This window comes from Podarcis bocagei (genome assembly GCF_964188305.1).
Source record: "Podarcis bocagei genome assembly, chromosome: 1".
NCBI lineage: Eukaryota > Metazoa > Chordata > Lepidosauria > Squamata > Lacertidae > Podarcis > Podarcis bocagei.
In genome coordinates, this window is record NC_138125.1 from 10796971 (window position 1) to 10819076 (window position 22106).

Sequence of the window (22106 nt, forward strand, 5' to 3'; positions counted from 1 at the left end):
CGGACTCTCCTTTCTTGTAACTTGGAGTCATTGGCTCAAGTCCTACCCTCCAGAGCAGGAGAAAACAAGCTTGTTCCCTCTTCCATGGGGCAGCCCTTGAGATATTTGAAGAGGGCTATTGTATCTCCTCTAAGTCTCCTCGTTTCCAGGCTAAACATACCCAGCTCCTTCAACCGTTCCTCATAAGGCTTGGTTTCCAAACCCTTGATCATCTTGGTTGCCCTCCTCTGCACACCTTCCAGCGTCTCAATGTCCATCTTCTTTTAAATAGATGCTTACATTTTTAAAACATGTCTGGGAGGATTGGACCAGAAGATGTTGGGTTGGCTTCCATCTCTGAGGTTACCAGGGTTTCACACAGGGAGTCTTTTCCAGCCCTGACTGCAGGCGTCAGGAATCGAACCCATGACCCTCTGCATGCAGAGCATCCCCCCTACCTCTGAGCTGCAACTCATCTCCAACCAATTACAAGCAGCATAAGAATTCCAAGGCAAGGATGCCCAGTTCATACCATGGATTTCATGAGCCCTGCTACCTGCTGAAAGAACAGCTCAATTAGGCTCTCCTGTCCCTGAACAGTTCCCTGCCCCCACCTGGTCATGATAAAAAGTACTATTTAAATTTAAAGATTTGATGATGGGGTCTACTGCTTTCCTCTTCCCTCCATAGTCCTGTTACCTTTTATGTTGCGTATTTATTTTTTAGGGTTGTCTGCCTGTAGGCAGGGACTGTCTTGTTTCAATGGATTGCACATAAGCTGGTTTGAGAGACTTTTCGGCGGAGGAGTGGGGTAAAAAGGTAAATGCATCAGTGCATACATGCATAAAGGTAAAGGGACTCCTGACCATTAGGTCCAGTCGTGGCCGACTCTGGGGTTGCGGTGCTCATCTCGCTTTACTGGCCAAGGGAGCTTCCGGGTCATGTGGCCAGCATGACTAAGCCGCTTCTGGCGAACCAGAGCAGCGCACGGAAATGCCGTTTACCTTCCTACCTATTTATCTACTTGCACTCTGATGTGCTTTCGAATTGCTAGGTTGGCAGGAGCTGGGACCGAGCAACGGGAGCTCACCCTGTCGCGGGGATTCAAACCGCTGACCTTCTGATCAGCAAGTCCTAGGCTCTGTGGTTTAACCCACAGCGCCACCCGCGTCCCACATACATGTATAGTGCCTTGCTAACTGCCACCTGGAACTGCTGTTTGCACAGGTTGGTTTGACCTTCAACCTGCAGGTATATCGCCAACCATATCCTGCCCAGGTGGAAAAGGGGAGAGTTGTTTCGTGATGAACGATAGAATCTTTCTTTCTTTCTTTCTTTCTTTCTTTCTTTCTTTCTTTCTTTCTTTCTTTCTTTTTCTTTCTTTCTCCTTCTTCTTCTTTAGCCAATGATAGCTTTACCCAAATTAATCTCTGCTCCTTTTTTGAATGCAAACTCTTGATTTGTGCCAAAACAAAGTAATTTTTGCTCTTATCAGCTCTTGATCTGTGTTCAGTTCCAACGGAACTCAAAAGAGTTCACAACCGAGGCCATTGTGAAATTGATCCGACTTTCCCCTTTCAGTTAATTAATCAGAACTGAGTCAAGCAGTTCCTGCTTATGTTTCCAGTAAATGCGATGCTATTCTCAAAAGCAACGTTTCCAACTTATTTTCATTGGCATCAAACTTTGTCAGGCGGAGAAGCTCCTTCTGGAAAAAGCTATGCCCCCAAAAGACTAAAGTGGGAGAGAGGGGTTTTCTGGGACCATTGAGTTGGAAAGGATTTGCTAAGGGCAATTAAAGGAAGGGCAGGGTCAGAGGAGGTCAAGGCCTGGAACAATAGTGATACTCATAGCTGTCAACTTACAGAATTGAAAATAAGGGACCAGCAGCCAAAATAAGGGACCTGCAGCCTCACCTGTTCCAGGCACTCCAGTCTTCCTGTCCTCCTGCAATCTGGTCAAACTCATGCTGGTAGCTTCGAGAACACTGTCCAACCAACTTTGTAACCAGAGGTTCAACTGAATAGAATCTGAATCACATGCACCACAAGGCCTATGCAGCCTCAACATAAGATGGCTCCCCGGCCTGGCTTTGCACTGCAAAGTTTGCAGCAGCACATGCAACAACCCCCCCCCCCCCAGCTTGCATTAACTAGCCACACACAAGGCATGCAAGCGCCGCTACCCCCAGTCGTTCTTAGACTTCTTATTGGGTGAGCAACACAGCCAAGCAACACAGTTGGAGCCTCCCTCCTCCCTGGCCGGCAGGGAGGGAGGGAGAGGAGCTGCTTCCTTTGAAATTTAAGGGACATCATTTAAGGGACATCCATCAATAAGGGACAGCAGCGGGACATGGCGCTGGAATAAGGGACTGTCCCTTCAAATAAGTGACACTTGACAGCTATGGTGATACTTGATACTGCAGCATTATAGACCGGCTCCTTTCTGACATCTTAAAATATTGCCAGCATGGCTAAACCTTCTGGTGCCTGGCATCTTTTTGATGGCAGGCAAAGCCTATGGGGTTGTGGTGTAGCAATTAGGGTGCTGGATCAGGACCTGGGAGACCAGGGGTCCAGTCCCCACTCATCCATGAAACTCATTGGGTGACCCTGAACCAGTCGCTGCCTCTCCACCTAACCTACTGTGCAGGATTGTTGGGAAGATGAAACGAGGAGTGGGGAGAATCATGTATACTATCTTGAGTTCTTTGAAGGAAAGGCAGAATACAAATTCATTCATTTATTGGTTTGTTTTAAATTTATTTAAGCTATAAATTGCTTAAAGGCCTCTGCATTTCAGTAGGCCCTTTAAGGAAGTGTGCTGTTTTCATGATTAGTTTTAATTATACTTTTTGCAATTGTTTACGTGCACAGCTTAACATCTAAGATAATTAAGAGGGGTATGTTGTTGTTTAGTCATTTAGTCGTGTCCAACTCTTCGTGACCCCATAGACCAGAGCACGCCAGGCACTCCTGTCTTCCACTGACTCCTGCAGTTTGGTCAAACTCATGCTGGTAGCTTCGAGAACACTGTCCAACCATCTCGTCCTCTGTTGTCCCCTTCTCCTTGTGCCTTCAATCTTTCCCAACATTAGGGTCTTTTCCAAGGAGTCTTCTCTTCTCATGAGGTGGCCAAAGTATTGGAGCCTCAGCTTCAGGATCTGTCCTTCCAGTGAGCACTCAGGGCTGGTTTCCTTCAGAATGGATCGGTTTTATCTTCCTGCAGTCCATGGGACTCTCAAGAGTCTCCTCCAGCACCATAATTCAAAAGCATCAATTCTTCGGTAATCAGCCTTCTTTATGGTCCAGCTCTCACTTCCATACTATACGGAAATATATGTATCATCTACCTAAAAGAAGAAAGGTATTGACAAACCAGAAGGTGCACAGAGAAGGGCAACCAAGATCATCAGGGGTCTGGAAATCAAGTCTCACGAACAACGGTTGTTTAACCTGGATAAGAGGATACTTAGAGGTGATAGGCACCGTCAAATTTCTGAAGGGCTGTCACATAGAAGATGATGCTAACTTGTTTTCTGTTGCTCCAGAGGGTAGGAATCAACCCCTGGATTCAAATTACAAGAAAGCAGATTCCGACTAAACATTCGGAATAACTTTCTGACGGTTAAGAGCTGCTCAACAGCAGAACGGGCTCCCTCAGAAGGCGGTGGACTCTCCTTCCTTGGAGGTTTTTAAAGAGCGGTTGGGTGGCATCTGCCAGGGATTATTTAGCTGATAATTCCTGCATTGCAGGGGGGTTTGGACTGGTTGACCACCGAGTTCCCTTCCAGTTCTACAATTCTGTCACCCAGTTTGTCTCGACAGGAAAAAGAATCAGGTGACAGCCGCTCGTTTTAACACACTTGGTTGTGACCTGTGCAGACTGCGTCCGCTAAGCTTAATGGAACAGCATTCAAGCTGCCATTGTGAACAGGTGGCAAAATGTATCTGTTTGGCTTAATTGCCAGGGAAAACAGAAGTTCGCAACTAAGCCATTGAGAGGGATTCCTGCTCTCCCTTTTAGCCGGCTCTGAATTCGTTACTAGGGCAAGAAATCCAGTCAGTTGCATCATGGTCGGAAAACTTACGCAGGGTGTGGGTGAGCCTGAACTGGAGGGGGATACTTTCATTTAAAAAAGAAAAGATCTCGATTATTTTTATTTTTAGTCATATCTCCACCCCTGCCCTCCATTACTCACCCTACTGTGAATGGATCATTCCTTTTAGCGAAGCCTGAAACTACCCAAAGAGTTTATTTTGTGGAGGCAATTCACTTAAGGCTTCACTGTTGGTGCCGGCCCTATCCTTAGACAGTAGAAGCATCTGTAGAACTGGCCCACCTATGGGGCTGGGTAAGATGGCTACCTCAGACGGCACCCCCCCCCCAGGGCATCACCCCATTTCCAAGACAAAAGGTTTTCCATCACCCTAACTGCTTGGGGGGGGGGTTGGGAGCCATTTCTGAACTTGCTTGGTTCTGTGTGGGTTTTTCAGAACACCAATGAGATCCGGATGGGCCCTGACAAAGCTGAGTGCTGTTTAATGGTGCATTATTTTTAAAGGAGGAGCAAGCGGCCTACGTTGACTGGATTTCAGAAAGAAAACAGTGTTTCCTTTGTCAGGCCGAGGAGAGCCGCTAGTTCAGTGATCATCGGCACTTGGAATCTACTCTGAAATCACAGGCCATGTGCGAATCAATTATTGTCTAATGACAGGCGTGTGCAAAGGATATCATAATATCGTCTTTGTGTCTGTGAGATAATCTGTGAACTAATTAGCTCTGTCTGAATTCCACGTTTCGTTCTCACTGAAGCAAGCCAGGAAGGGTAATTCTCAGAAGTCAGGATGAAACCTTTCCCAAAGAATTGTCTTCTTCAGCAGAGGGTGGTGAACCTGCGGCCCTCCCCATGTTTTTGGATGACAACTCCCGACAACCCCCGACAGCATGTCCAGCAATCTCTGGAGGTCCATAGATTCTTCATTCCTGAAATAATTTTCTTCTTGTTGTTGTTAATTTATATGCCGCTTAGGTGCCAAAATGGCTTCTAAGCAGTTTCTAAAACTAGGGACGTATCCAAACCATTCATTTAAGGCCCTTTTACGCCATGGCTTCCCCTAAAGATGTGCAGCTTGTATAGAGTACTGGGAGTTGCTAGGAGAACCTTTTCGAACTACAGTTCCCAGAATTCTTGGGAGGAGAGGGGAGTCTTGTCGTCTGTGTAGCCCAGGAACCCGGTACACACAACCCAGGCTTGCGCCCCGGGGAGGTCATTTCGGTGCTAACGAAGCAATTTGGCTTCACCCTCGGAGGCACACTCCATTGTCTTCCAAGACAAATGCCTACAATAAATATGCCTTGAATGCATAGCAAGGGTGTGACCGAGGATTCTTATCCCTGCAGCAAAGGCGTTGCTGCCCTTCAGATGGAATCTGTAAACAAACGGTGCTGCAAGGGATCAAAACAGAATCCCCTCTGCAACCACAGCATAGAGATCGGAAAATATAGGACGCACAAGAACACAGGGAAGCAGTTCCGGCTCCCAGCTGAAAAACTACAGAATACTATAACACAGAGACAGACTATAGAGAGGTGGAGGGTGCTTTACCCAATCTTAAATTGCAGGCAGAGCTGGGAGTGACTGTTCCAAGCTGGGAGAGACGGAAGGGTCAACCGTGCACCGAATATACCCAGCTCTACCTCTCAGTCCCATCTGAATCAAGAGAGGCCATGCAAACCCTCGCCATGATGGCAATATGTTTCTGAGTCTGGATGGAATCATAGAATTGTCAAGTTGGAAGGGACCCCCAAGGGTCATCTAGTCCAACCCCCGGCAAAGCAGGGAATATCAGCTAAATAATAATAATAATAATAATTTATTATTTATACCCTGCCCATCTGGCTGGGCTTCCCCAGCCACTCTGGGCGGCTTCCAAAAGAATATTAAAATACTATAATACATCAAACATTAAAAGCTTCCCGAAAAGCATCCATGACAGATAATATTCTTCATCATCATCATCTGGCTGGGTTTCCTCAACCACTCTAGGCGGTCTCCAACAGAATATTAAAATACAACAGTCTATTAAACATTAAAAGCTTCCCTAAACAGGGCTGCCTTCAGATGTCTTCTAAAAGTCTGGTAGTTGTTTTTCTCTTTGACATCTGGTGGGAGGCTGTTCCACAGGGCGGGTGCCACTACTGAGAAGGCCCTCTGCCTGGTTCCCTGTAACTTGGCTTCTTGCAGTGAGGGAACAGCCAGAAGGCCCTCGGCGCTGGACCTCAGTGTCCGGGCAGAACGATGGAGGTGGAGACACTCCTTCAGGTACCGGTATACTGGGCCGAGGCAGTTTAGGGCTTTAAAGGTCAGCACCAACACTTTGAATTGTGCTTGGAAATGTACTGGGAGCCAGTGTAGATCTTTCAAGACCGGTGTTATGTGGTCTCGGCGGCTGGTCCCAGTCACCAGTCTAGCTGCCGCATTCTGGATTAGTTGTAGTTTCCGGGTGACCCTCACAGGTAGCCCCACGTAGAGCACATTGCAGTAGTCCAAGCGGGAGATAACTAGGGCATGCACCACTCTGGCGAGACAGTCCGCGGACAGGTAGGGTCTCAGCCTGCATACCAGGTGGAGCTGGTAAACAGCTGCCCTGGACACAGAATTGGCCTGCGCCTCCATGGACAGCTGCGAGTTCAAAATGACTCCCAGGCTGCACACCTGGTCCTTCAGGGGCACAGTTACCCCATTCAGCCCGCCTGCTGTCCCCCCAAAACAGTATTTCCATCTTGTCAAGAGTCAATCTCAATCTGGTAGCCGCCATCCATCCTCCAACCGCGTCCAGACACTCACATAGGGCCTTCACTGGTTCTGATTTGAAAGAGAGGTAGAGCTGGGTATCGTCCGCATCCAACCTCTGTATTGAAAACCTCCAAAGAAGGAGAGTCCACCACTTCTTGTGGGAATCTGTTCCATTGCTGGACAGCTCTTACCGTCAGAAAGTTCTTCCTGATGTTTAGTTGGAATCTCCTTTCTAGTACCTGGAATCCATTGGTTCAGGTCCTACTCTCTGGAGCAAGAGAAAACAAGCTTCTTCCCTCTTCCATGGGACAGCTGTTAAGATATCTGAAGATAGCTATCATATCTCCTGTCTCCTCTTCTCAGGCTAAACATACCCAGCTCCTTCAACCAATCCTCATTAGGCTAGGTTTCCAGACCCTTCATCAGGTCCCTTACCTTTCCTGGCCACAGTGATCCATGCGACGGTCACCTCCAGGCTTGACTACTGTAATTCACTCAACGCAAGGCTGCCCTTGAAGCTGTCCCAAAAACTCCAGCGGGTGCAGAATGCTGCAGCGAGGCTCCTCACGGGGTCTCTGCTATGGGAGCATATTCACCCAGTGTTTCCAGCTGCACTGGCTCCCAGTGGAGTACAGGGTCAGATTTAAGGTGCTGCTTTTGACCTTTAAAGCCCTCCATGGCCAAGGACCCTCGTACCTACGGGACCGCCTCTCCCGGTATGCCCCACGGAGAGCCTCAAGGTCCATAAATAGCAACACCCTAGAGGTCCCGGGCCCTAAGGAAGTCAGATTAGCCTCAACCAGAGCCAGGGACTTTTCAACACTGGCTCCAGCCTGGTGGAACGCTCTGCCTCATGAGACCAGGGCCCTGCAGGATCTGATTTCTTTCCGCAGGGCCTGTAAGACAGAGTTGTTCCACCTGGCCTTTGGCTTGGAGCCAGTTTGATTCCCTCCCTCTCTTTCTTTTTCCTTTCTCCTCCTGTGATGAGGCTGCATTTTAATATTTTAATGTTTCAATTTTTTAATGTTGTATTTTAATCCTGTTTTTAAGTTGTATTCATTCAACTTGTTTTTATTATTGCTTGCTAGCTGCCGGCCTTGGCTGGGGAAGGCGGGGTATAAATAAAAATAAAAATTATTATTATTATTATCATCATCATCATCATCATCATCATCATCTTGGTTGCCCTCCTCTGCACACGTTCCAGTCATCCATGCGCTGGTAACATCCAGGCTTGATTACTGCGATGTACCCTATTTGGGGCTGACCTTGAGGTTGGTTCAGAAGCTTCAGCTGGTGCTGTGTGGTGGCTCAGCAGCTCAGTGGAGCAGGATATTGCCAATACTTTACCCTGCCATGGAAATAATTGCACTAGCTGCCAACCAGCTACCAGGCCAAATTCAAGGTGGTGGTTTTGATTTATAAAGCAGTTTAGGGTCAGGATACCTGAAAGATTGTCTCACCCCCTTATAACAACCACTAGATCACTGTGCTCTGCAGGTGGAGGCCTCAGAATTCAAACCCACCAGCAGAGAGTCTGCATGCTTTTTCATTCTCGTTTTTTTAAAAAAATATATATCATGGGTGAAAGCATTCCTACGGAGAAACTGAGCTTCTGCTGCCCTCTCCTGGCTAAATCATAAAATGCAACCTCATCCTATAGCTATGTAAGTTTTAAAAAAAAAACCTAAACAAACAGCAGCAGCAAAGCATGATCCAAAAACCCACATATGAGGGGCAATTTTTCATAAGGGAGCCGTTTCCAGAGGAAGAACTGTGAAAGGAGAGAGACTTTGCAATCATGGGGTGGCTGGGCTCAATCGATCAAAAGATTACGAGTCTTGAGGTTATTTTTTTTTTATTGCTATTTTGTTAACATTGTGATTTTATAGATTGTGAATGCTGTACTTTGTGAATCATATGTCCTTTGTTGCAATTGTGCCATTAGGCTTGTTGGGGTTTGTTTAGTTGTTGCACTGATGGCATTTTATGGATTAAAACTGATGACTTCTTAATTGCTCTGTACGATTTGTGCGGTATTTCTTCTATTATGTTATTACAGTGGTACCTCTGGTTACAAACTTAATTCGTTCTGGAGATCCGTTCTTAACCTGAGGTACCACTTTAGATAATGGGGCCTCCCGCTGCTGCCACACAATTTCTGTTCTCATCCTGAGGTAAAGTTCTTAACCCGAGGTACTACTTCCGGGTTAGGGGAGTCCGTAACCCGAAGTGTTTGTAACCCGAGGTACCACTGTATTTGTCATTTGTAAGCCAATTTACGATTCATCTGAATGAGACGTGACAGGATTTTTTTAAAAAAAAATTGAACCGAATCTCCCATCAGCCCCAGCATGCATGGCCAGCTGCTAGGGAAGATGGGAGTTGTAGTTCAGCCATACCTGGAGGACCACAAGTTCCCCACGCCTGAAGGCGTAGCCAAAGTGCAGCCCTCCAGAGGTTACAGCTCCCATCATCCCTGGCCCTTGGGCCTTCCTGGCTGAGGCCGATGGGAGACAGAGTCCAACTGCAGCAGAATATAAGCTACCCTTGGGCTGGGGAATCACAGCTATCAACTTGATTTCCACTCCCCTTTTTAAAAAAACCAAAGCATACAAAAGGCTTTTAAAGTGCATAATTGTGGCTGCCCCATAATAGTAAGAGATCCTGCGGCTGTAAACATAATTTACCGTATTTTTCGCTCTATAAGACGCACCAGACCACAAGACTCATCTAGTTTTTGGAGGAGGAAAACAAGGAAAAAAATATTCTGAATCTCAGAAGCCAGAACAGCAAGAGGAATCACTGCGCAGTGAAAGCAGCAATCCCTCTTGCTGTTCTGGCTTCTGGGATAGCTGCGCAGCCTGCATTCGCTCCATAACACGCACACACATTCCCCCTTACTTTTTAGGAGGGAAAAAGTGAGTCTTATAGAGCAAAAAATATAAGCTCAGTGCGCAGACACAATGCTGCGTTTCCTGGTGCCTCAGCGCCCTCTCAAGCGTTTCATGTGTTTTGAAAGGCAGATAAAATATCTGTGCATGAAAAGTGTTTTGTTTTCATAGTGTAGGCCGCTTCATTAAGGCGGGCTGGGCAGGGGCCAGCCCAATACGTTTTTGCACTTGAGGTGGAACCATAAATTGATGTCCTACTCCCAACCACAGGAGGTCTATGTTAGGAACAGAGGAGGAAGGAAAACGGACATTGGGATCTGCTGCCCCTGGGGATGCTGCTGCCTGAGGCAGTCCCCTCACCTTGCCTCATGGGTGCGCCGGCCCTAAATGAGGGGCTGCTTCAACTGCCTCAGTCTGCCCCCAGCTATCTCCCGCCTGACTCTTTTTACTTACATACAGTCCAGGAAGATCATTTGTTGACCCTGGGAGCTGCGTCCTAGTCTCTTTGTTGTATTTATTTCTTTGCTCAAAGAAAGGCATGAGAAAGGCTGGCTCTCAGGCTGAATTTCCATACCTTCCGCTCATGAAGAGTATTCAGCGCCTATGTGACAAACGGCCTGGAATGTGTCCCCCGTTGCAAGATGACTGCAAATATCCGGGAGTCAAGCAATCAACTGACCCTCCTTCAAAGATATACCACTTTTTCCTAATTACACATGTGTGTGTTTTAACACCATCATAATAGCATATAACATTTACACTGCTGCTTTAATATGCTTTTCACGACTGTAAAATGTTTTAGTCAGGTGTGTAAAACGTTCTCGTTGAAGCCTATTTTAGGCATGGGTTAACTTCAAAATCCGTAGCAGAAACAAAAGACTGGTCAAAATCAAGGACGTCTAAGGGATATGATTTGTTATAAATTTATTTCATCTTCAGTATTTCAGCTTGCACCTTTTGCTCCAGCACTTTTTTTTTAAAATAGAACGTTTCACCTATGGCAGCATCTGCCATGTATACATTGAGTCCCAGTCAATGTTCTTAAAAGAGGCTTAGCTTAATCCCATTAAACCATGTTGTGTTTGGTGTTGCATATGACTAGTTTACTTCTCGTTTCCACCCGCCCTCCCCCCCATGAATTAGCAGTGTCAAGTTTTTACAAAGCTCTTGAGTTTACAATATCCATGTGCAAAGACTCACATGTACAAACTGTGACCTGGTAACCCCGAAACAGTAGTCCGTCTGACAAGAGAGGGGAATCTCCCTGCTCTCTCATTTTATTTATTTATTTATTTGGCCTGGAAACAAGAAACCCCCAACTCTACCAAATGGCAGGAAGAAAAATATACAAGCTCGTATTTATACTGTACTTCTATCAATGGCAACAGGTTGTAAATTCATGTTTGCGACTATCACAAAAGACTTATGAACACCAATTCAGCTTTATACTGTAAATACTGCTGGATCAATGGTTTAGGATTATCAATCATTGTTGTCATATGTTGTCTATAACAGTTCAAAAGCATCCTGGAGAAAAATCCTGAAAAACACATACCTTACGGTATATAATAATGTACCTGCATTAGCTAAATATATACTGTACACAAGTCTTATCAGCATTTTATCTACCAAAGATGTGAGATTCCACTTTTAAATACAAAGCAGATAGCCAGTAATGTATATTTATAATACAGCCCTCTCTTTTTCCCATATATATTTTTTTTGCTTTGTTTTTAACCTTAAACAATTTGGTCACAATGCACCTTTGATATAAAATCATTTAAAATTTTATTATTAATACTCAAGACATTAGGTTTGCCAGAATTGGAATATTCTCTTCCCCCCCGCTCCCCAATAGTATTTCTTAGAACCACTTTTTGTAACAAATACAGTAATTAGGAAATGAGCACCCAAGTTCAGAATGCTGAAGTATGTTATCCATAATCCATTCCAGCTCAAAACAAGATGTTGCTGTGATAAGAAACAGAGTTGCAAAAACCACCACAGAATCTTTTTTTTTCCTTTTCTTTTTTGGCTGGAATGTTTAATAAATATTTAGAAAGGTAAGGCAACAACTTCAAACAATCCAACCTGTCTGCTCAACTCCCCCCCCACCCCCATATTAGCTCCATGATGACCATACACGATCAATTTTTTTTTAGATGTACTCTTGTTTTATTATTTCCAAATAGCCTAAAGAAAATGTATAGCAATGCAATAATTTATCCTCAGTATTCCTAAGACAAATCTGGTCATTTTATCAACCGTGTACAGCTTAATACTGGTTGGATACTGAAGTCTGCGTTGTTGCCACTGCACACTTTGATAAGGACTGGTGAGGTGAGCTGGGATTCGCAAGCAACTGATTCATTGGCAAATCCCAATGCACACCTCCCAAGTCCGCCTATAACCACATTATAGTTACTCGTAATGTTCACACTGAAGGAGCACCAAAGCAGGTCTGGTACTCAAAAGTTGCGTATACCAGAACAAACTCTTAGCATTTAAAGGGCCTCTATTTTTTTTTTCTTTTTACGGCCCTGATCTGTATAAACATTCAACTCATGAAGATGTGCAAAAAAAAGGAAAAAAACAAAAACAAAAAATCCAAGTCAAATGACAGCATAGTTATCTGGAGGAGAAAGATGTTACACAAACTCATAAGAAAATGACAATCTTTTTCTCTCTCTCTCTCTTTTACTATAAATACATTTAACAGTTTAGCAGAAAGACAAGCTAAATTTAAGATTGTTCACATTTGAAGTTGTATCACTCTCTGCTAATGATAAATAAGGAAGAAGAGGTCCTGACAATGGAATTTGGACATAGCAATTTCGACAGATCTTTTGAAGACTGGTTTAAAGAAGGGTTAAAACAATGATCATTTTTGCAAAGTTCTGAGAAGTCCATCTGTTGTCCAAACTTTGGATTGAAGTTCTTTTTTTGTTTGTTTGTTTTCCTTTACTTAGAGACAGATATATACAGTGCTGTTGTAATAATGAAACAAATGTGAAATCTACTGTAAAGTTGCACAATACAGAAAACTGTTGCTCCATCTTCTACTACATACATGTGTGACTCCACAGGTTATTTAAATGCTGCTTTGCTGCTTTTTGTTAAGTTGGAATTATCCCATCCCGTCTAAGACCCCGCTTTAGTTCCAAATCCTCCAGTTTCTTCCATAGTTCTTCACGTTCCTTCTCCTTTTTCTTCTCGCTGTTAAATTAAGGGGAAGGGGGAAGAGAAGCATTAGAGGGAAAAGTCAGGTTTTCACGAGCCCCTTGTTTCTTACATCAGTACAGCTACAGAAAGAAAACGGCACTAGAGGTAGAACGATGCACTGGGGTGTCCCAACGCTTTGCATTTTCTCTGAAACCTCTTAAGGCTGCACACACAAGAACCCCGCAACTGAATAGTGCCAGGCATTCGCAGGAACAACCCCAAGCCGGTGGTGCCTTGCAGCATCCAGTGCTACCCAGTCTGGCAAGACTTCGGAATCACACCGCTTGCTCTATTTCCTGGTCTTGTCCTGCACTTACTGGGATTTCTTTATCCGAGTTAATGAAAACCTGCCTTCTAGAGCAAAACAAAGGTAGAATAAAAACAATTACATACCAAATGCACTACTGCAGACGTTTTGGAGGGTAAGGAATTGTGTTCCTGTATTTGAAGCCATTACAAACCCATGCTGCCCAATATGTTCCTTCAAATACTATGGAGATGGAAGCCAGTGGAGCTTCATTTGGCAATGTATGTCATCCGTGACGAGTGGATTTATTTTTCTTTCTAGCGAACTCATTGGATCTCTTTTTAATTACCGGACATTATTATTCCATTTCTTGTTCTCTCCTTCCCCATACATTCTTATCGTCATCATTATTTACAGAAAACTGTCCTAAGCTTCTTTCCAATGAAACCACCAATGAAACCATTGGAACTCCAGCCAGACAAGTGACCAAAATTCCAGGTCCAACCTTTCACAAAACAGAAACTGCTACTTAACCTTTCTATTTCTCAGGATCATAAACTTGATATGTGCATAACTTTCAAGTTGCCAGAGAGCTAATGAATTATACCCAAGTTTATCGTAGTAATAGTAACAATAATAATAATAACAATAATAATAATTTTTAAAAAAATATTTATACCCCACCCATCTGGCTGGGTTTCCCCAGCCACTCAGGGCTGCTTCCAGCAAAAGATTAAAAATGCATTAAAATATAGCTACTTAACTTTTTAAAAACACCGGATATTGACTTGGCAGGCAATAGATAATGTCACAGTTGTCAACTATACATAGTGTACATAGTTAAAAATGGCAAAATTCTGTATACTAGAACAATCCTGGACTACTATCCTACCGCTATTCATTATGGAGGAGACCCCAGTGAAAACAATAGTGCTTACTCCTTAGCAAAGTGTATCCTCTACTTGAGCAATGCCTTGTCTTTTTTACTGCTGGAATCCAAACAACAGTGCATCGAGTTTTGTGCTAGCAGCCAGGGAGGCTTTAGGCTTGTGTTTCTCAAACACCCCGCAATGCCACACGGAAAACCATTTTTGAGACCGAGTGAATGTTCAAAGCTGATCATGGTGTGACATGGGAGCCTGCTGTTCAAAGACAAAAAGGTCGAAAACCACGCCGGAGATTCTCGATGAATGAAATAACTTTCCGGATCCTTGCCTCCAAGATGTCATGATTTTAAAAATGTGTTTCCTGCACGTAGATGGAAGCCTCAGCTTTGACCTTTCGAGGTGACCAAACGCCAGAAACACCCATTGCCAGAAAAACAATCAATACTTCACTAATAATTGTTAGGAATCTAACCAGTTTCTTGTTGAAACTTGCGTAATGTTTACAAAAAGGGCCACACTAAATCCACACAGCAGCATCCCCGATACCCTGATGGTCCTGGGCCACTGTGTAAGAAGCCTAGCCTAGCTTAGACAAAACATTAACAAATCAATCATAACTGACTTGCTGTGCGTACAGGCATAAAGTCTATTAAAGCTAAGGGGTACTTGGTACCCCTCTATTTACATTTCTTTGAGTTTTCTTTTTAATGTTAAGCAGAGAGCTGTCAGCCTGGTGATGGAACTGAACAACATTAGGGCCTCCAAGAACGTGTGAGAGGCTATACTAACCTAACAAGGCTTGATGACATACAGTACCCTTCGCTTTGCTTGTGGGAACCCCGAGTCTCACAAAAGGCACGACTTTCACCAAGTCGCAAACTGCCCGGAGTTCCCGAAGTTTCCTCATTAGTTTCACCTGCTGCTTTGGATAAGCTGAAATTTCAGACAAAAGATGATGCACTATAATTGGAGAAGGGTGATTAAGGGAAAGACAGAGAAACATTTTAAACTAAGGTGCAACTAATGATCGTATGGATGGCACTTCTTCTAGATCCAGCAATGTCAAAGCCTTAAATGTATCAAGATATTATGGAGAAGGAAAGCAAGGAAGGCTGGGGGGGGGGGAAGGGGGTCACTTTGCTTAGAGATTCCAATAAAGGTCAGACGCAAGTTATGAGAGTTAATTGCCGAAAGCTTTCTTGACTCGCAAAGAGTTCTTGTATGCATTCTGGACACCATCTTCAAAGCAAAGTGAAGGCAAATTGATGAGTTTGGGGTGGGGTGGGGGTTAATAAAAAAAGAAATTATTTTTATTTTTTACTATTGAAATTCTTGATACAATTAAGTCTTTAAGAACATAGAGCCAAAAGAAGTTCTGTGAGGAATGCAAGTTCACAAGCTACGCAATGGGTACTGTATCTCATAAAGGGAAGGAAAAAAACAACCATCTATACGTCTTGCAGGCGCCAGGCTAATGAGCATGCGGGGAGGGGGGGGAATGAGGCATTGCAATCAATCATGTGTGGGAATTATGCAATTACTGCAAAGTGTTTAAATAAAAAAAGAACCAAAACTAAAAACAGCAGGCTTTATGCACAGCTGACAAAATAAAATAAAAAAAAGGCTATAGAAAGTTACCGCTGGCGATCTGACTTGTAAGTGGCCGTCAGCTCGTCAAACATGGCGCTGTTCATTTCCATAAATGCCTTCAGCACGTTGTATACTAAAGCCACAATAGCCCTGTGAATCGTGAAAGAAAGAGTCCGTTAATTTGCCGTTCAAACGGGACGGATCTTTTCGTGCCAACAACACCGTTCTGATTTGATGTATCTGTGTCATAGGACACACAGCTCTGGCATCATCCAAGGTGTGTCCCCTTCCAGTCTTCCCCAAATCTATAATGGGTCAATGGAAACAGAATCCTGCATCAATAAATGTTGTACTGGGAAGTGTCAGCAACCACAGCTGAATACAGTGTGTGGAGCCTTTTCAAATTCTGCAGTGTTTCAATGTAAAAGGAACAGCGATAAGCCAAACTCAAGATGCTATTACTTTATGGGGGAAGAGCAGAGGGGGCAACTGAAGTTTAGAACTCAAGTTTTGCAGAAACATATGAAAAGCAGGGAGAGAATGCAGGAAGATTTAACACAAAACTTAGCATGGTACCAGGCAGGTGATCCCAACTTTTTCATTCCTTTCATCTGTGCACCCTAGTGCTAAGTTCTCCAAGGACTGGGAACCTCAAGATACCCTCTAGTCAACTCCAGTCCTTCTATGCTAATAAGCTGGGACAATGGCAAAAGAAACTATAAGAAAAAGGACTGGGGGAAAGGAAGACTAGAATTAGAAAAAGGAAATGGAATGAGAGAAGCACTGAGGAGGAGCAGAGAACCTCATCTTAAATAAAAAAGGACTTTCATGTTTATATTTTTTCTTTATTACCCCGTAGAAGCTCAGTGCAATATATGCATGTAGAAGTAAGTACTACTGAACTTACTGCATGTCCTGTTAAGGAGACCCAGAAGAAGAAAGTGTAAGAAAACCAGGGACTCATCTCCCATAAGCCCTCTTGAGTAAGCTTTTGATGACCTGTCTGTGCACCTCAAGGCTGTCTCCTACTGCAGACCCCACAAAATACCACAGGGCTTATCAGTGCAGTGCTCTGAAGACTAGGGCAAAAGTAAATCGTATTAAGGTTTTATCTGGAGGATATTGCTGTAAAGTGGCAATGTTGCAGCTGCAGAGCGGCAAAAGGCACCTTTTAAAAATACGGGATGCACATCTCTGTGGCGCAATAGGTCAGTGCATCTGGCTGTTGACCAGAAGGTTGGCGGTTCAGGCCCCCCCCCCCCCCGGGACAGCTGTGGACAGGAGTCCTGCACTGCAGGTGGTTGGACTAGAGGATAGATGACCCTCAGCGCTTCCTTCCAACTCTAATTCTATGATAGATCCTTTGTTTCAAAGTTCCTGATACGCAAGGTACTAGTGACATCAACATCACTCAACTGTGACACAATCCTCCACACAACCGGTCTGAGGAAGAACAGTAAACCAACCTCCCTGGTCCCAGTGAACTGCAAATTCTTCACATTCTTTTGGCTAGATTTTTAATAATACAGTGGTGCCCCGCAAGGCGAATGCCTCGCAAGACAAAAAACCCGCTAGACGAAAGGGTTTTCCGTTTTTGTGTTGCTTCGCTAGACGAATTTCCCTATGGGCTTGCTTCGCAAGATGAAAAAGTCTTGCAAGTCTTGCCATTTTTTTCGCTCCCCCCCCTTTTCTAAGCCGCTAATAGCCTTTTAGCCGCTAAGCCGCTAAGCCTTTAATAGCCGCTAAACCGCTAATAGCGCTAATCTGCTAAGCCGCTAATAGGGTTGCTTCGCAAGATGAAAAAACCGCTAGACAAAGAGACTCGCGGAACGGATTATTTTCGTCTTGCGAGGCACCACTGTACAGTTTAGTCTTTGGGGGTGGGGGATACAAGAATCAGAGCATCTGCCAATATGCTAGCTCAGGATATGGAATGAACTTTGCGCTTTCCCAACTCAATATTTAATATGGACATATCATGCCAGGTACTACTAACTGGTGCTGCTTGTTTCAGCAGGTTTCTGTGCTGTTTTGAAAAAATGAAATTATTATTTTTTTGTTTTTATTTAGTTTCAAAATTATATTATGGTTTAACTGTGAACAGCTTTGTGAAACTTGGTTTGAACAATGATCTGTACAGGTTTTTTACAAAAAATAAATAAATAAACTTTCCGTTCCTGAGAAACGGACCCTTCAAACTGGTGAAACCTTTTCCAGGTTCTGCAAGTCTCTAGATGACATGTTTCTGTTCAAAGATCTGTAATAGTCCAACTTGGAAATCATCATACTTTTGCTCACAATACGGCTATGCACCAAATATCTATGAAGAGGTTCCAATATCCCTTTTCAAGTAAATAGGCCAGATCATAATGAGAGTCGCTTTGGAGAGCCAACCAAGTCTCCTCTAATTTCCAAAAGTTTTAACCTTATCTATTTTCCTAAGAGGGACGCGGGTGGCGCTGTGGGTAAAACCTCAGCGCCTAGGACTTGCTGATCGTATGGTCGGCGGTTCGAATCCCCGCGGCGGGGTGAGCTCCCGTTGCTCTGTCCCAGCTCCTGCCCACCTAGCAGTTCGAAAGCACCCTTAAAAGTGCAAGTAGATAAATAGGTACCGCTTTATAGCGGGAAGGTAAACGGCATTCCGTGTGCTGCACTGATGCTGGCTCGCCAGCTGCAGCTTCGTCACGCTGGCCACGTGACCCGGAAGTGTCTTCGGACGGCGCCGGCTCACGACCTCTAGAGCGAGATGAGCACGCAACCCTAGAGTCGGACACGACTGGCCTGTACAGGCAGGGGTACCTTTACCTTTACCTTTATTTTCCTAAGTGACCATGTACACAACGAGGCAAGGCCACATTCCAACTATGTTGTTTAGTCGTTTAGTCGTGTCCGACTCTTCGTGACCCCATGGACCAGAGCACGTACAGGGATTTATTATCTCTGCAATTCGTGTTTTCTCCTCTTCTTAACCTCTCCCACCAAGGATCTCAGAGGAGCATCTGCAAGCTTATTCTATCATACTGCAAGTACCATACTGTCAGCTAGCACTATATATATGAGAAACACTGCAACTTTCTCAATTGTATGGTATCCCAGAAACAAGTTTCGTGCATACACTTCAGGTAAATATCCTAAGTGCTTGCAAAAGCACTGCTCTCATTGTGCAACTCTAGAGTTAAGTGCATTTGGTGTCAAGTCTATGCTGTAAAACCCTGCAAGTGGTGAAATGTCAAGACAGGTCAGATAAGCAGTATTTCATTGGTTAGAAAACAGCTCTGTGAAAGGTACAAATCTAAGATTTTCAATGTGTTGCAAATATACAACAATGGGTTTTTTAAAAAATAAAACAAAGAAAAACACTTACGGGTTCCAGTGTTCTTTGGAAATCCTGTACAGACTGGAAAACATTATGGGAAGTATTACATTGGAATTCTCCTCTATCAAACTCATGATGTATTCATTATTCCAATAGTACAGTGCTCTTTCAGCCACCTTGGAAAAAGGGGGAAATGGTATTCTTTTATTTCCTAGATCAGGTAACAATTCCAGTAAGTACAACCATATTATGCCAGTGCTTTGCCATCTGTACTGTTTTCCAGTACTGTTTATGGGCCCAACTTAAAAGTGCTGGAATTAACCTTTAAAGCCCTAAACATATTGGGGTCAGCAAGTAAATGCACATGTGGTATTCCATTAGGGGAAATCTATTGAGAGGAAACAATATTGCACGGCAAAGTGGTAGGACAGGGCCTTCTGGCGGTTCCCTCGCTGTGAGAAGCCAAGTTACAGGGAACCAGGCAGAGGGCCTTTTCGGTAGCGGCACCCGCCCTGTGGAATGCCCTCCCACCAGATGTCAAAGAGAACAACAACTACCAGACTTTTAGAAGACATCTGAAGGCAGCCCTGTTTAGGGAAGTGTTTAATGTTTGATGGATTACTGTATTTTAATATTTTGTATAAATAATAAATTATAATTATAATTATTTTTACCCTGCCCTCCCCGGCCAAAACCAGGCTCAGAGTGGCTAACATCAAATATATAACATATTAACATAAAATCAGGCAATCAATTAAAATACATCCTAAAATCAAATCAGAATCAAAGTGAAATCCAATCAGGTGACAGCCCACAGATTAGGGCTGGGGACCTTAAATGCTCATCAGCCTAACTGTTTGTACTGATCTTATATAAACCTGTGAGAAAAGTTGCGGGGCCACTTTCGTATAAGTTTTTATAAGAAGGGGGGGAGTCAGACCCCAACCAAACAGGACCCTAACCAAAGGCCTGGCGGAACAGCTCCATCTTGCAGGCTCTGTGGAAAGATGTCAGATCCCGCAGGGCCCTGGTCTCTTGTGGCAGAGCATTCTACCAGGTTGGGGCCACGGCCAAAAAGGCCTTGGCTCTGGTTGAGGCCAGTCTAATTTCCTTGAGGCCCAGGACCTCAAAGATGTTATTATTTGCGGACCAGAAGGTCCTCCATGGGGCATACCAGGAGAGCAGATCCCGTAGGTTTGAGAGTCCTAGGCCATATAGGGCTTTAAAGGTTAAAACCAGCACCTTAAACCTGATCCTGTACTCCACTGGGAAAAGGCTAAGCATCCTCCAAAACTTGCTTCACTGCTCAGAATCTCCCTCTTCTGAAGTGACTTCCCATATTAAAAAATGGTGCCACAGTTTATGTACATGCAACATACAATTTGCTTCTGAGTTTCTGGCTGCCAATACTGACCTGAAAGTGAGGGCTAGACACACACTTAGCTATTTGTTTAAACAAGGGTTCTTGAATTTTGACAAACTGTGAGGGTTCAATCACATCCAATATCTCCTCCAGCTCTCCAAGGAACATGACCTAAAGTGAGAAAGGAAGTATTAAATTCAGAGGTCTTCTGTTTGCATTCGGAAATAAATTTTGAAGGAAGCATTAACTCAGCTTCTAGTTATGCCAGTAGAGATAATGCACAAGAACAATATACCCTTCATTTGCAGAAACTGGCTGCAATCATGCATATACTTCTTAGGAAGTAAATGCAAAACCCAGCACCATTTATTGGCATAGGAACAAGCACACTTCAATCAAGTCAGTAAGACTCTGCACCAAAATAAACTTGCAAATGTCACAATTAAAGAGCACATGCAAACATTTCCAACCGCTCTTAAAAATTGACACTATTAACAGCTAAGTAGGGTGGACAGCTTACTTTTTACAGATGGCACTAAGGAGGGTAGCCATTATTTTACTCCTACAAGAATATGCAGCATACAATGGTTGCTAATTGGGCTGCTGTCAACCTTTGTGCAAAGCAATAAACCTATGGCTTCTGAGTAGTCAATGATGAATGTCAAAAAAATAATAATCTGCATCTAAAATCATTTAATAGAATCGTTTAACTTTCCTCAAAGACACCTACATTTTCCATTGTACTACAAAATACTATTGGGTTACTTGTAAGGTTTCTATCCTATCATTTCTCTAAAGAGCTCAAAACAGCACACATGGCTGGGTCCTCACCATTTTATCCTCAAAGCTGCCCTGTGTGAGAGATTGGCCTGAGAGGCAATGGTTGACCAAAGGCCACCCAGTTAGCTTCATGGCCGAGTGAAGATTTGAACCCAAGTCCCCCTAGTTGAACACTCTAAGCACTCTGATGATCCCAAGCACGGAATATGCCTTTTCCCACAGCTGCTGCATACCCTGGGCTGCCATCTTCATCTAGCTATTTCCAAGGTCTCTCTACTCATCAGCCACCAGCAGTTCAGACCCCATGAGCATATATATGTGATTAAGATATTTTTGTCTGAAATGTGCATCCCTTTACACTTGCTTACATTAAATGGCATTTGCAATATAATAAGAGATGGCCCAATGTTCCCTTTTTCTACAGATTCTGTTTTCAACAGGAAGACGATCGACGCCCCATTACTTACTTCTTTTTGACTGCAAGTTTTTGGCCAGAATTTCATTAAACCTCTAATGACCTGCATTGAAGAAGAGATAATGAACAGTCCATTTAGATACAGAAATACACAGGTATCTGAAGCCAACTCTCAAGATAAAAAGAGACATGTATAGATCATACTTACGGGCTCTGTGAGTGAAGGGTCTTTCTCCAGAAACTGCACTATGCAATACGCCAACTGCAAAATATGTAAGAAAACATTGCATTAAAGTATTTTCTTGAAAACGCAAAAAGAATAAAAAAGAATAAAAAATATCATTATGGTATTTAATTAATTAAGGTATTAATCCAGATATACATCCAGAATCCTAACTGCAACGAACAGACTTCCTTCATGGCACTAGGTTTCCCCTGACCTGCTGCATCCTCCTGCAACTACAAAGAGCAACAATTAATGATGCCCACTGTAAAATATTAGGAAGTAATGCAGGGAGCTGTAGCAGGAAGAGATAAATCAGTGGTCCTATAAGAATAATGATGATGATGATGCAACAACCCTCAAATTACACAGGGGCAGCTTTGTATCCAAG

The 22106-nt window shown here is 43.8% G+C and overlaps 1 protein-coding gene across 6 annotated transcripts in view; it reads right to left on the reverse strand.

Moving 5' to 3' along the window:
- Positions 1-10581: 10581 nt before the first annotated feature.
- The window catches only part of PPP2R5E (protein phosphatase 2 regulatory subunit B'epsilon), an 87846-nt gene continuing 76321 nt past the window's right edge, over positions 10582-22106 (reverse strand). For 5 of the 6 annotated variants that reach the window (XM_081192853.1, XM_081192851.1, XM_081192852.1 and 2 more), the window contains 7 exons: positions 21701-21754; positions 21545-21595; positions 20349-20468; positions 18983-19110; positions 15667-15768; positions 14818-14961; positions 10582-12888 (listed from right to left, as the gene is read on the reverse strand). In XM_081192853.1, coding sequence (XP_081048979.1) covers positions 12789-12888; positions 14818-14961; positions 15667-15768; positions 18983-19110; positions 20349-20468; positions 21545-21595; positions 21701-21754 — 699 coding nt within the window. In that variant the 3' untranslated portion in view covers positions 10582-12788. The remainder of the gene's footprint in view (positions 12889-14817; positions 14962-15666; positions 15769-18982; positions 19111-20348; positions 20469-21544; positions 21596-21700; positions 21755-22106) is intronic. The other variant, XM_081192855.1, reaches the window with a different exon arrangement.